General features: G+C 40.4%; 2 protein-coding genes across 3 annotated transcripts in view; both read right to left on the reverse strand.

Moving 5' to 3' along the window:
* pfas (phosphoribosylformylglycinamidine synthase) overlaps positions 1 to 3,541 on the reverse strand; it is a 17,348-nt gene extending 13,807 nt beyond the window's left edge. Inside the window, exons 1-4 of the mRNA XM_013910615.1 lie at positions 3,332 to 3,541; positions 1,382 to 1,504; positions 1,080 to 1,215; positions 54 to 159 (exon numbers count right to left, since the gene is read on the reverse strand). Of these exons, the coding sequence (XP_013766069.1) occupies positions 54 to 159; positions 1,080 to 1,215; positions 1,382 to 1,502 (363 nt within the window). The 5' untranslated portion in view covers positions 1,503 to 1,504; positions 3,332 to 3,541. The remainder of the gene's footprint in view (positions 1 to 53; positions 160 to 1,079; positions 1,216 to 1,381; positions 1,505 to 3,331) is intronic.
* A 1,705-nt stretch (positions 3,542 to 5,246) lies between these two features.
* Positions 5,247 to 13,929, reverse strand: part of LOC102197282 (importin-13-like) — a 29,127-nt gene continuing 20,444 nt past the window's right edge. The window contains exons 17-23 of one of the 2 annotated variants that reach the window (XM_005732189.1): positions 12,847 to 12,943; positions 10,780 to 10,832; positions 9,179 to 9,245; positions 8,978 to 9,036; positions 8,723 to 8,812; positions 8,397 to 8,578; positions 5,247 to 7,409 (exon numbers count right to left, since the gene is read on the reverse strand). In XM_005732189.1, coding sequence (XP_005732246.1) covers positions 7,313 to 7,409; positions 8,397 to 8,578; positions 8,723 to 8,812; positions 8,978 to 9,036; positions 9,179 to 9,245; positions 10,780 to 10,832; positions 12,847 to 12,943 — 645 coding nt within the window. In that variant the 3' untranslated portion in view covers positions 5,247 to 7,312. Of the gene's footprint in view, positions 7,410 to 8,396; positions 8,579 to 8,722; positions 8,813 to 8,977; positions 9,037 to 9,178; positions 9,246 to 10,779; positions 10,833 to 12,846; positions 12,944 to 13,929 lie in introns of those variants that run through there. The other variant, XM_005732190.1, reaches the window with a different exon arrangement.

Raw genomic sequence — 13,929 nt, forward strand, 5'->3', positions numbered from 1 at the left:
TGTGTGTGTGTGTGTGTGTGTGTGTGTGTGTGTGTGTGTGTGTGTGTTCACACCTTGATGAGAAACCTGCGCGACAGCTCAACTCGGGTGACATTAGTGAGACCGGCACTCTGGCAGATGGACACAGCGTTAGTGGACCAGGCAGTGGAGAAGTTCAACCTGAAAATATAACATAAAAGACTTTTTTTATAATGTAGACTTTCTCTCATATGAACGATTTAAAAGAATTATTTTAATTAAAACTGTACCATATGTTTCCCTATTTACTTTTAAGTCAGGCTCGCCTACAGTCTGCTCAGCACTTTTAAAGATTTCCATATTACTTACCCTTAGTCACAGTGAACACCTGCCTAACATTGTTCAGTACAGACAGTATTTATTTTAATGTATGCTACAGGAAGTCACAAACGTCTTGGCCAGAACCCTCACGGCCTGGCTTATTTGCAGTTTACCAGTTTGACTTCTTTGTTTCCTGTATTTCATAACCTTAAGTTCTCATTTCACTAACTGGAATCTTATTTATACAGAATGACAATGTCTAAGGCAGGAGGGAAAAAAAAGAAAGAAAAAAAGTTGGGGTATATGTGGTCAAAGAATAGAGTACAAATAGAAATGCACAATGTATCGCCAACTGCCAAGAAAACAAACATGCAGCACCTGGAACACAAACATTTGAAAATGCACAGGTACAGATTTGTATCTTTCTTCCAGCTCCACCTTCTTGCAGCTCGTAATCGCGACCTGCTGCCTAGGACTGCAATATCTGAACCATTTTAGTTAGAGAGGTGCTGTGGATCTCAAAAAAGAACAAGGACTAGCAATCCCAGCTGCAATCCAAAAACAGTGGAGGTGGATGTCGGATCCTCGCTGGTAAAGCAGCTGATTGCTACCTAGCCAGGACCTCATCAAGTCAGGATTCACAGGGAAAGGCCAGGGCTAGCTGCTTGGCAGTGACTGAACTTTCGAAATAAGAGCAGGGATTGCCTGGTAAAGCAACTGCAGATGGCATCTGTGTGTTTTGTGCTAAGCAAAAAGACTGAGATGCAAATGAATTATCTCTAAAAACCAGGCAGCAGTACCTGGGCCCGATCTCCACCAGTTTCTCCCCACTGCCCTCTGTGAGGTTTGGTTTCTCAGACAGCGGCTCTGCGTGCAGAGGATGACGAAACAACCAGAGTAGAACCCCCTTCTGCTCATGGCTGAGACTCTCGCAGCCTGCAGGAGAAAAATCACAGCAGGACAAAACATTATAAACAGATGTAAATGTGACATTTTAAGTGGTAGACTAGTAAAAAACCTTTAAGGTGAATTCAGTGACTTTAATCCTCATTCTACCCACATCCATAATAATTAGCATCTTCAAGGCCTGTTACACACTCACCTGTCAGTTCCACATTGTAGCACAGCTCGGTCGTGACTAACAGATGTGGGTAGAGCTTTGCTGCCCTTTGTAAGGCCCGATTTTTCAGAGCTTCATTACTGTAGAACCTCACGACAGCCATGACTGATGAAGAGATACACAAATCCAGTTTAAAGGCAGAGGGTAGTGCATTAGTCAAATCAATTGTAGAGGGTCAAAGAAGGTGAATTTTAGGGATCATTTGTCAATAGAATTGATTTAGCCTATTACTGACTGCATTTTCTGAAGTAACGAGTCATTAAATCAGAGTCCAAAGTATGAAATTGATGACCAATATTAAGTGTGCCGACCCTAGTCTCCAGATCGATTCAGGTCAAGACAAACCAATAACGAGATAGCAGGCCACTCGTAATACTGCAAAAAGCCTACAACCCATTCCAACACCTCCGCAAGACCTCAGAGAGGCTGTGAAAGCCATCTATCAGTATACCAGAGTAATCTATGTTTAGATATGGCAGTTTTCAAAAGCTTTAAGAGCTTAAAATATTTTGATTACAAACCATTATGCTGTAGCAGGATTGGGCTACACTTCATTCTGAACCCAAACAGGAAAAAGAACTGGAGTCCTGCAACATGCTATGGGCCACACAGCGCCCGGATTTCATCATCATGGAGTCAGCGATTTAATGAAGGGATAAAAGACAGAGGAGGGAGGCTGAATCTGCACATTTTGTACCAAGGACCTCAAAGGCACACAGAACAGAGAGGATGTTACAAGATAAATTCTCACTCCGACTTAGGCTTTTTCTTAAAGGTCTTTTTTTTTGGATTTTCAGCAAGACTACAAAAACTACAGAGGTGAATTTCATGAAATTTGCTACAAAGGTGGAACAGGAGCTAAGAGGAAGAACGCTGGTACAGATCACTTTATTTTGATTTGAAATTCTAAGAATTTACATTAGCAGAAAACGCACTGAAATCTAATTTTCATTTACTGTACATTAAGTTCAAAACAAATAAAAACTATTAATACTGCACGATCTCAATTTATTTGTAGTTTCTAAAAGTTTTCAGTCCACTGTACGTTTGATTCAAAAGGAGAAAAAGGTTGCAAATCGTCACAGAAAGCCAACGATATCAGCATGTTGAACATACAACCCAGGGACCACAACAAAGTTTGAAAGTTGTATTCAAGTCATTAACTATTCCAATTTTTAATTACAAAAGAAAGTTAATCCATTTTTGGTAAAACATCTGGAAAATGTCTAGATCCAACTCAAGTTGTTTGAATTATAAACATGTTTAACACTTTTGCAAGGTTAGAAAACCAACATGTGAAGGTTTTCTTTGATCTGTACTCTACATGTATTGACACATGTGCAGAGAATAAGTTTTTTTCCTCCACATAAGAAATTCCGGGCTCCCCTAAAGAAAAATGAGCAGTACCCTAGCACTCATTAAAAATATTCTAATTAAAAAATAATTCATGTCATCAGATTTTCAAGAGATAAGAGATGTTTGTCATGAACACTTATGATTTCATGGTTTCAAAAGTATTTATTCATTTCCTTATATATATCTGCTGTGGCTCAGGTGAACATTCTATTAAACTTCCTTAATTTTACACTTAATAAAACCTACATTACAATAATAAATGCAGAACTATGTCCAATATAAAATCACACACACAATCCTGATCCTGACAAATGGCCAGGTCACACACTGCACGGTCAGGAGTTTTCTGTTAGTGTTTAACACGCTACAAACTGCAACCCCCTTCAACATAAACACACACAAACACACCTCTGTGTCAACTGACTGAAACACAACAACGACACATTATAAGGGATACAACTTCTTAATAAGTGACTCGTGTCTAAAAAGAGCTGGGGGAGTTTTCCATGTTTCCTGTGTGGAAGCTAAGCGGCTAAAAGGCAGCAGAGTTAGCAGAAAGCACATTAGCTAACTTACGTGCAGCAGCAGTTACGCTGTCTGGGATCAAACCTGGTCTCTGCTGGAGTCCCGGAGTGACTTCTGCTCCTGCAGGACAGACTGAAAGCGGCTGGGTTAGCTGCGGTCTGCACACTGATTGACTGACTGACTGACTGACTGAATGGATGGAAGGATGGCTGGACCTCTGCACCCACGTGTGAGCCACTCAAACTGCAAGACGCATGCGCAAGTGGGTGTCGTAGCAAAGAGTGATTTATAGTATTTGCTCAGTGATACTGATCCCCAGTATTTAAACTGTGGTAAATTACTTTTTGGCTTATAATATGTCAATTTTATCCCATATTTCAGCCATATTTCTTATGAATGATATCAACTACTTTTGAGCAACAGTGAACTTTCCTGTCACAAGTTAGAAGCTGGAATCTGTTTGTTTTTGTTTTGTTTTGGCAAAGTGATTTCTATTTATCCTTTATTTATTCTGTGAAAGTCTCATTGCCATTAAAAATGCCTTTTTCAATCGAGTTCTGACCAAACAGGACCAGAAATTGCACAACAGTCCTATAAAGATATTTTAAGTGGGCAAAAAGGACAAAAGGAGGATAATGCTTTCAAAACAGGTTATTTCTTTATTTTATATAAATCCTCTTTGTAAATCCTGTTGATGGCAGTCTGTTTATCATTATCAGCAAACATACTAGAAGTTTCAGTGATGTCAGTGAATTTTGGGAGGCTTTGAACTTTTAATGTGAAAATTGCCAACAGGGAAGCAACTTGTAAATTATTTTGTACTTTTCCTTTTAAAATTTCTAAAACACATGAAAAGAATCTTTTTATTTAAAATGATTCAGAACAAGCTGAAATTAATAGAACTGGGGGGGGGGGGGGCATGTCATTTAGATCTTCATGCTGGAAAACTTTGGGGGTTTACTTTGACTATTAATCTTAGTATTTCTAACATCCTGTCCCGGTGATCCTGAAGAATTGTATACAGCTCAAGGGAGCCAATGACTGTTTTCCTTATTTCTTCTCATATAAACTCACCCTGCACATCTTTCCAGCCTCAGGTCTTTGTGGCAAAAATTCAACAAGGTGCTGAAAAAGTTCCTCAGAGATCTCAGTCCACACTAAGATAGTAAACATCACACAGCTGCTGCAGACCTGGTGACTGTGGAGGCCATCTGAGTACAGAGGACTCACTCTCAAGTTCATTTAAATTTTGTGACACCACAAACTAGCCTGCTGGAAGCAGCCATCAGAAGATAGGTACAATACTCAGGTCAGCTGTGACCTTAAAATAATGCTCATTTGGTACCAAGGGGCCCAAAGTGTGCCAAGAAAGTATTGCCCACATCATTACAACACAATCACAAGCCTAATACAAGGCAGGGTAGATCCATGTTTTCATGTTCTTTATGCCAAATTCTGACGCTACCATTCAAATATATGTGCAAATAAACCCTGTAAGCAAAAAGCTGCTGTGGGTGCAGGTAATATAGTCATCTCAGGGACACAATTCATGTTGTGAGTAAAGAAATAGCCCCCAACTGCTGTTTAAACTTGATGTACCAGGTACAGCCAATCAGAAAAGAGTTGGCTCTAACTAAAGGTGACATTAAAGAGAGAGGATAGGATACACTGGGTTTGCACCCAGGAGCAGAATAAGGTAAATAACTACTATTTTGAACTGTGAGTAATACAGTGCTGCTCTGGTGCAGTCCAAAAACAGAAATATGGAGTTGTAAATTCGCATAATAGGCTCACTCTCTCAAGCTATAAAAAACAAAGCAATTGAAGACATTTTCTTAGTTGTGTAAAACGTTTTGAAAATTGGAAAATATATGCAGGAGGTTGCAGACATTTTAATGCAAGTGTTGAAGGAAAAGAACAAAAATGCTCCCACACACACACACACATAAAAAGTCAAGAGTTGCAGTCTTAGATATATTTAATAAATTAAAGCCAAGGTACAAAAAAAACCAAGTACATTTCATACCTCCCTCCCCTCCACCTACAAGTCGTTCTTTAAACTGTGACAAACATTGTTCATTTCCTCGCCTCAGAGTAAGAGCGAAACACCGACAGAGGATCGGCGTTCAACGTCACAGTTCATATCAGACTCTGAAGCAGAACAGCTCACTCCAAAGCCGATTCATGCCTCGGATCTCACTCCACAAATCGCATCTCTACCCTACCTCGCCCCCACCCACCCCCTCCCCACAAAAACACATACATGCTACATGTCTGCAGGCACCGCGGATAAGACAGAAGGATTAGACTGAGATAAAGTTTTATCAGAGACCACAAAGTACATTTCAAATGCTGAGTGTTATTAGGTGTCAGCTGGTCCTGCTGATTCACTAGACAGTGTATTTTACAGCCCTCGCATCACTTCACCAATAATGTCTCAGGCATATTAGATGAGCACAGAATGTCGGTTTCAAAAAAACTTTCTCAGCGGTCTTGCAATTTGTTACTGAACTCTCTAATCCTTCTCGGTCCTCTCCAAGGCAGTGACCCAGGTGGGTAAAAGGATTCTGGGTAGCTTGTTTGCAAGCAGTTCGTTAAGAGCAGTAGTTGGTGTCAATAACAGATAGACGGATGAATCTCAGCAATGATTTTCCACATGAAAAGGAGGTTTAATAGATGGGTGTGGTTGCTGGTGAGCAGCATAGGTGAAATATTTGGCCGTGCATGGTCAGTTTTAATGAAGAGAGTAAGCTGAATAAGAATGGTATGAAGATACGAATGGATGACTGGGCTCTTTCTTTAAAAAACCGGCAGAAATTATGCATGTGAACTGTAGGTCTGATATAAGTGCACTAAACAAGTGGAAAAAGATATAATCTGTGCAGACACACGCGCACACATTCATGCACAACCTCTCATACATACAGGTATGAACACACGCATACACTCAAATACACATAAGTGTTCAGCAATAACTGTTAATATGCACAAGTTGATTAATATTTTTGCACAATTACAGTGACTAAGCAGTCCACCGTCAGGATTATTATTCCCTCCCAGCAGTCTGTTCCCTTCTTCATTTACATCTTGGGCCGCGTTCTCTTCCAGCAACTACAATTTATTTTCCTTTCATTTTGTTACTGTAGGCAGCCCTGCTTCACCTAAGGGACCACTGCATTACCCACTATCTACAAACCTGAGGAGACTGCAATATGACTGGGTGGAATCATATGTACATGAGGTACAGCCCTGTACACAATGGGCAGGGCAAGACTGACCAAGTTAATGTGGTCTTCAGCTTTCTGCCTCCATATAAATCCCATAAAAGGCATTTATTTAAAAACAAAACACAAAAATGAAAGATCCATGATAATTTGGCAAATGCAGAGATCACAAGGGGCATGAGTAGGACTAAATATTATATCGACGTCAGTCTTCCTGCAGAATCCCCCGCCCCTCCCCCTAAGATTGGTCCTTTTCTCCTTTCTTTATAGCAGCAGCAGGACTGAAAACCACTGTCTTAATATATGTGCATACATATACATTTATATAATTAATTTGATTCATTTTGAAAATAATGTTAAGTAGCTACGTACGATACCACTACCATTTCATATGGATGCTAATCACCAGGAAACAATCTAGGAACCACAGGAAGATCTAGAAAGGCAGAACAAGACAGAGAGAAAAGGAGATGTGTGGCAGCACTTCTCCTCAAAGCTTGACTTAACAAAAGACCTTTAAGTAAGAGAAGAGAGGCAAGTGGGCGAGAGAAACAATCAAGGTTATAACAAAAAAAGAAAAAAGAAATCATGGCCTCTCTAGAGCCATGGATTTAATGTTTGTCCATTAATCCAATGGCGCGTCTGCACTGGAATGGTTTCATGTCTTGTTCTGCAGCGGGTTCGGTTACATTACAATCATTTCATGATATCTTCGCTGAAGGGGTTCAAGAGAACTGTGTAGTTGTGGCATCCAGCTGTTTTGCACTGAAGACAGGTCATGGTTAGGTAAAAGTTCAAGGGTAGAGTTTCAGTACTCAGCGGCGTACTCTGTACCATGGAGACCTCTGCACAGTAGCGTAAACTCCTTCACTATATCCTTCACCCTCCTCTTGTTCACTCGCTCTCTGTTTAACAATAGAGAAGAAAAGAAGGCAGAAAAGAAACAATTATAAAGTATATGTAAATTGCTCCTTGGGCTGCTTCCTTCTTTGTGTGCAAACATGTGTTTAAAGCATAATCAGTAAAGTCTCATATTTTACAAACATTTGTCTCCAAACTTAGAGCAGAACTCTGGTTTGTTTTCCCCCTTGGTGCCGTTCCTTTGTGTAGCTGTGACACAGTAATCGCGCTCGGGTGCAGACAAAAACAACCGCACTGAGACACTTTGGAGGAGGTAGTTTTGTGTGGTTCGTTTATGGTGTGAATGTGATTTGACCTCAATCTGAACAAACTACCAGGAGTAAATTTCCAGTTTGAGCAAAAAACGCATGTATGCCGTGTATTCTGGGAAGTAACAAGGTCCAATATACATGCTGTGGTCTGTACGGGCTAGCAACTGTGAACTTAACTTAAATCTCCAACAGTTCAGAACACAGCATCCGTATTTACTGTTGTTGCTCACACTCCAGACATATCTAGCCAATGATCATACTGAACAGTCTCGTGTGGTTTGTAGTGACAAATTATCACAGTGAACACGTTATAAGTTTACAAACTCAGAGTAAATGAACAACAGATGTGACAATGCCTCAAGTAATGGTAATTTAATGGTCGGGCATGGCACAGCAATAAGCATTTCACCTCATGTCATACTGTCTATGGATATGTTATGTGACAAAAAAAATTTGAATTTTACTTGAAATTTGAAGTATGCCACCTCTTGTTTCTGGAATAATCTACAGAAGGACCTGAAACTGTCAGAGTTGGTGGTGATGCAGAACAGTCCTCTTGGTCAATGTGATGTTACTTGTTCTTAAAGTGTTATCGCATATGATGTGAGTCTCACACTCCCTCGATTTTACTGTGTGTTTCTGTATTTGTTTCACATGTTAAATCTCAGTGAGACCAAATAAAAGGATGACATTATGGATGTGTGTGTCCAGTGGTGTTACCTGAGTATCTGGTGTGAAAAGTTGTCTTTCTGCTCAGCTGTGATCCGTGATGATGGGAATCCTGGAGGTTGCAGCGCCTCTTTCAACCACACGGCGAGAAGAGAGAAGCAGTGCTTGTTCAGACAAAACAGCACATCTGCAAACTGGTCCATCAGACTCCGAGACGCCCCACCCCCAATGCCCTGGGGAGAGCAGAGGAGGTAAATTACATCAGGGACTTAATTGCAGTAAATGAGGAAGAAGAGTTTGGAGTGTAATGACACAGCAAACTGCAGGATCACTGAAATGATGAAACATTTCTGTGGTGTGAATGTGGTGCTTCTCACCTCCAGAACGGCCTGTACCAACAGCTTGCCGTCCTCCTGCACCACTCTGGCTAATGGAGGCACGTCTGAGCAGTGGGGTAATAGTTCAGTCTAAGACAGGAACACAGAGAGAATCATCAAATTTAAAGACAAATGACTCACTTCTGAACACACTCGTATGGTTTAAGCTGTGTGTGTGTGTGTGTGTGTGTGTGTGTGTGTGTGTGTGTGTGTGTGTGTGTGTGTGTGTGTGTGTGTGTGCGCGCGCGCACTTACAAAGAACAAGCACGTTGACTTGACAGTCGGAGCCTCAGGAAATTTGAGTGACAGAACTCCTAGAAGTGGGAGACAGAAACTACTGAAGGCTGGTGTCCAACATTTACAATTTGTACTTTGTACTGACAAGCACACATTCACAGAAACTGTAGCAAAACACACAACAGTGTGTATGGTTGTCTAAATCATGTGCAAACTTACCGCAGTGGAACACTGCTTTCACGTCGAGGCTCTCAGACAAGAACAAATCGGGCTTCCGTTTGAGGGCCTAAAAGCAGATAAAGGAATTAAACAAAGTATGTTTTTGTCGGCCCGACCCAATCGGTACTGCTTCACCACATTCCACTGCATAAGATCCTTCAAATGTCTGGTATCAACAATACCCGCTAAGCCTGGTAGTCAGGTCTGACAGCAACACGGGCAAGGAGCCAGATCTGCCTACCAGGCTGCAATACTCTCTCTCCGTCTGTTTAGGAAGAACTATATGCAAACTCATACAGAGATCCTCCAATGCAGAAGTCGGCAGGTGTAACAAACAAATTGCACAAAATCAAACTTTGAAATCATTTGAAAACTTAAGTCAAACTAAAAGCAATGGTGGTTTTGGGCTCGTTTCTTGAACTCAATTGTATTCCAAACATTACATTCCTTGTTTTTGGTTGACTGGATTGAATATGCAACAGAAGTGTGTAAGTAATTAACATGTGCAGATAAAGAGAAAGACAACTCATCTCATAATAATGAACTCATTCAGGATGGAGGAGAGGAGAGAGGGAGAGAGGGAAAGGGAGAGATGAAGGTCAGATCTATCCAAAGATAGAAAACCAAGGAAGAAGAATGAAGACGAAAGACAAAAATATAAAACGGGAGAGCCATCAGCCAATTTGTCTGAACTGATTAATATTAGTTGAATATTAATTCATTTGGGCTTTGATTGGCTCTGGGCTGGAATGACTTCAGAGGAGGACTCAGCTCAGAGACTAATCAGTCACCTGAGACCACAATGCTGATACTCATACTGTTGCATCATCCTTCCCATGAGCGCCGCATCAACTAAAATATTTCCTCTGAGGTTCTAAGTTTGTGGATTTATTTTTTCCAGATGAGGAAATCTACCCTGGTGTTGACTTTAGGGAAAATGGTTAAAGACATAATACGATTTAAGTGTGTCAGGTGGTGGATTTTATTGCAAAATGACTTCAAACAAGTCCTCTTGATCTTTTGTTATAAAGTAGTAACTGGTTAAGGGTTTACATGGCATGTGTCATGAGAATTTAAGACATCAGAGGGTATAAAACCCTTACAAAAAACCCAGGGTCATTTTAAAAATGCCCTGTTATCTTACTGAAACAAGACTGGTTATGTGGTGATGGTAACTTGGCAGTGAGAAGACAAAAAATCCTGCATATTTGCAAGAGGCCATAAAAATGTTTTATTAGCTGATTACCTGAATATAACCTGAACTTACAAAATAAGGATTTTGGTTGTTTTTCCTTACTGCACTGGGCACACTGCACAGATAAAGCTCATTTCTACAGGGCAAATAAAAACTCTACATGAGTACAGCACTATGTTTTTGTGGTGAGGAGACTGTTAGAATCAAAAGCGTTTGAGGAGAGACAAACGTCCCGTTTTCAAACATTCCCCTCGTGTGTTACATTCCACTGCCTTGCCTATGTAACAAAGAACAGAAAAGGGTATATTTATATAGAGAGAGAAGAGGACAGAGAAACAGGTCGGAACTAGAAAAAGAGAAAGAGAGAGAAACCCAAAGTGAATGAAATAAGAAACCAAAAACACACCTGAGCTTGGAGTTGCATAAATGAATCAACAATATCAGGATGATCCCTGGGTCCTAAAATATAATAAAGATGAAACTTAAGAAATCATAAGAGAATAAGAATAATATACAAACAGCAACTTAATAGATTCAACAGTCATGTGGAAATAAAAGAGAACTCAAAAATATTTCATTGAAATAATTCACACGTGAGTAAGGAACGAAGGGGAGAAGGGGGGGAGGGGCATATGAAGCTTTGGCAGAGTCTTGGAAGAAGAGACCAACCAAAAACAAAACACAGGCAGAAGACAAAGACATGGGTCTGTTTGGAGAGAGAAACGGAAAGAAGTAACGAGAGAAAAAGAACAAACCTAAAAGAACAAAAGTGTGTTTGGAGTGGGAACCCAGGAGGCACCTCTGTTACTGTTACAGCTTGGAGGAGGAAAAAACAAGGAGAAAAAAAAAAAAGGCACCAAACCAGAATGAACCCTCTTTTATCTCCTCCTCATGAGGCGCCGCCGACATCAACACCATCAAATAGCAAGCAAAGCATTTCCTCTCATTTAAACGAGCACCTCAGAGGTGAAGGTTACTGTAAAGGGTCCATTCAGCACTAGTCAATAACATCCCCATTGGTTCAAATGAGAGCCCACAGCATCAATAGGAATCACATTTAACATTAAGGACAGCTTCACTTATCACGACCTCCCTTTATGCTGGACACAGACTACAAGGCTCTGAAAACATATGATGCAGAGTTAAACACACATCTCTTGTAAAAGCGGAAGAATATCCACATTGAAATTTTTGACTTTCAGGATCAATCCAATAGCGAAAGGTTGACGTTGGAGGGACTCCAACTTTTTCTTTTTCTGGATAAAAGAAAACAGATGTAGTGAGCGCCCAGCTTTGGCTGTTCCCAGACTCCAAACAAAGTTTCCTGCTCGATACCCTCCTCCAGCCCACTACCACACAGGAACACTTCCGAGACAATTCAGGATTATTCAAAAGGTTTGTGACAGTGAGCCTGACTAATTCTTGGACAACAGTGGTTGCAGTCGTATGGAGCAAGCCCTCCCTGCTATGTTATATGTCAACTGAAAAAAAGCTAGTCTTTTTGCTGTGACTGTATCCAGTACTAATACTACTGCAGGACACCTGCTCAGAAAACAAGAGTTTAGAGGAGGGAGGAGAGGCAGCCATTACTTAATCAGTCAAAACAGGAAAAGGGGGAGAAGAAAAGGGGACAACACAAAGGGAAGGGGAGTATCAGACAGACTTGGCAACAATACTCAAAGCCATGTTTAATGAAAGAGGAGATATCGACTCAGAGATGTCCATTTATGTCAAATATTTAACAATCACTCTAGCCCCCGGGTTACGCATATGAGGAAACTTTTCCTCAATTAAATACTTACATTGGTTTGTAAATGTAAAAGACAAATAAATGTAATAAATAAATTCCCCTATTGAACAGAATCATGACAACATCTCAACTGTTACAAGATAGTAGCAGATAGCAATAATCTGAAAATGACTTGAATCATAAGTGGAAAAAAAGGTCTGCTTTTATGACTCTCTGTCAACACACCAAGCAGACAGACAACTCCGCTCACATTATTGCGTAATTAGAGTGAATGTCTAAAGGTCGACCGTGGAGTCCGATGACCTGTAACCTTTTTTGTTGTTTTCTTTTTTATGCTCCCAGGCTGACCTGTTAGCAAAATCTACTATGTGGGCATCAATGGGCATGAAATAAAACCACCTCTGCTAAACCAAATCAAAAAGTGTCAAATCAAATATGACTAGAAACATGTACTCAAAAAAGGAGCATGTGCACATTCAGGCATTTTATTTTTTTTTTAGGTGCCTGACAAAAAACCCCCAAAATAAATCACAATATGTTGTGAAAATTATACGTCCACGATTTAAAGGTCTACCTCTGCAGAATGTAAAGGAAAGATTAACTAACTATTAAATTGGAGCCAAATAATGTGCAGCTTTTCTGTCTTTTTCAGAAAAAAACCTACCTGATTTTAACAGAAACCGTTTATATTACTGACACTCCCGCCCCTGCAGGACCCCCTACCTTGCTGGAAGATGGACAGTGTTACCGAAGTAACCAGCTCAAACAGAGCCTTGATGGGTGGGAAGTGGTCTGTCTCACTGGCAAAGATATGCACCATCTGAAACAGCAGGGCCTCACATTAAAAACTATTTTTACTTACACATAAAAAACTGGGTTACTCAAAGGAAAACAGGCTGCAGTATGAAGAAAGGACTTTAAACAGGCAACAAACTAACCAGATAATTACTGACTACCAGACACTTTATTAGGTAGGCCTCACTAGTATTGAGCTCGGCCCCCTTTTTCTGTCAGAACTGCTTTAATTAATTGTGGCATAGATTAAACAAGGTGCTGGAAACATTCCTCAGAGATTTTGGTTCATATTCATGACATTTTTGTGAGACTGTTTTATAAATTTTATGTTCAGTTTCTCATTCTTTGCCGACAGGAGTGATGCCTGGTGTGACCTGCTGCTGCAAACGCTCATCTGCTTCAAGGTTCAATGTGTTCTGCTTTCAGAGATGTTCTTCAGACCTTGCTTGTAACAAGTGGTAATTTGAGTTGCCTTGCTATCAGCTTGAAGCAGTCCAGCAATTCCCATCTGACCTGAGGCATCAACAAGGCAATTGGACTATTCTCTGAAAACCTCAGAGACAGTTGTGTGGCAAAAATCCCAGTAGATCAGCAGTTTTTGAAATACTCGCACCAGCTTGTCCACACCAGAATCAAAGCCACTTAGATCAGCTTTTTACCCCTTATTCTGATGCTCAGTTTGAACTTCAGCAGGTCATGTTGATCATGTCCACTTGCTTAAACTGACTGAGCTGCTGACATGATGGCTGATTAGATATTTGTGTTAATGAGCAGCTGAACAGGTGTACCGAACAAAGTGGCTGGGGACTGGAGGGAGTTTTTAGATTCATTTTAGAAGGCAAGCACATATTCTTCTATTTTCTTTCTTTACTGTTACCCAGTGGAGAGATAAAAACAAGCTTTGTATTATTACTTTTAATTCCTCCAGTATTTCTGGATTTTTCTTATCTGTGGAAATTGGCATAATTGACACTTGTTTAGTAAGTAGACATTCACACGTTCAACTGGACT

The sequence above is a fragment of the Pundamilia nyererei genome, unplaced genomic scaffold (assembly GCF_000239375.1).
Source record: "Pundamilia nyererei isolate P.nyererei 1_Seehausen unplaced genomic scaffold, PunNye1.0 scaffold00046, whole genome shotgun sequence".
NCBI lineage: Eukaryota > Metazoa > Chordata > Actinopteri > Cichliformes > Cichlidae > Pundamilia > Pundamilia nyererei.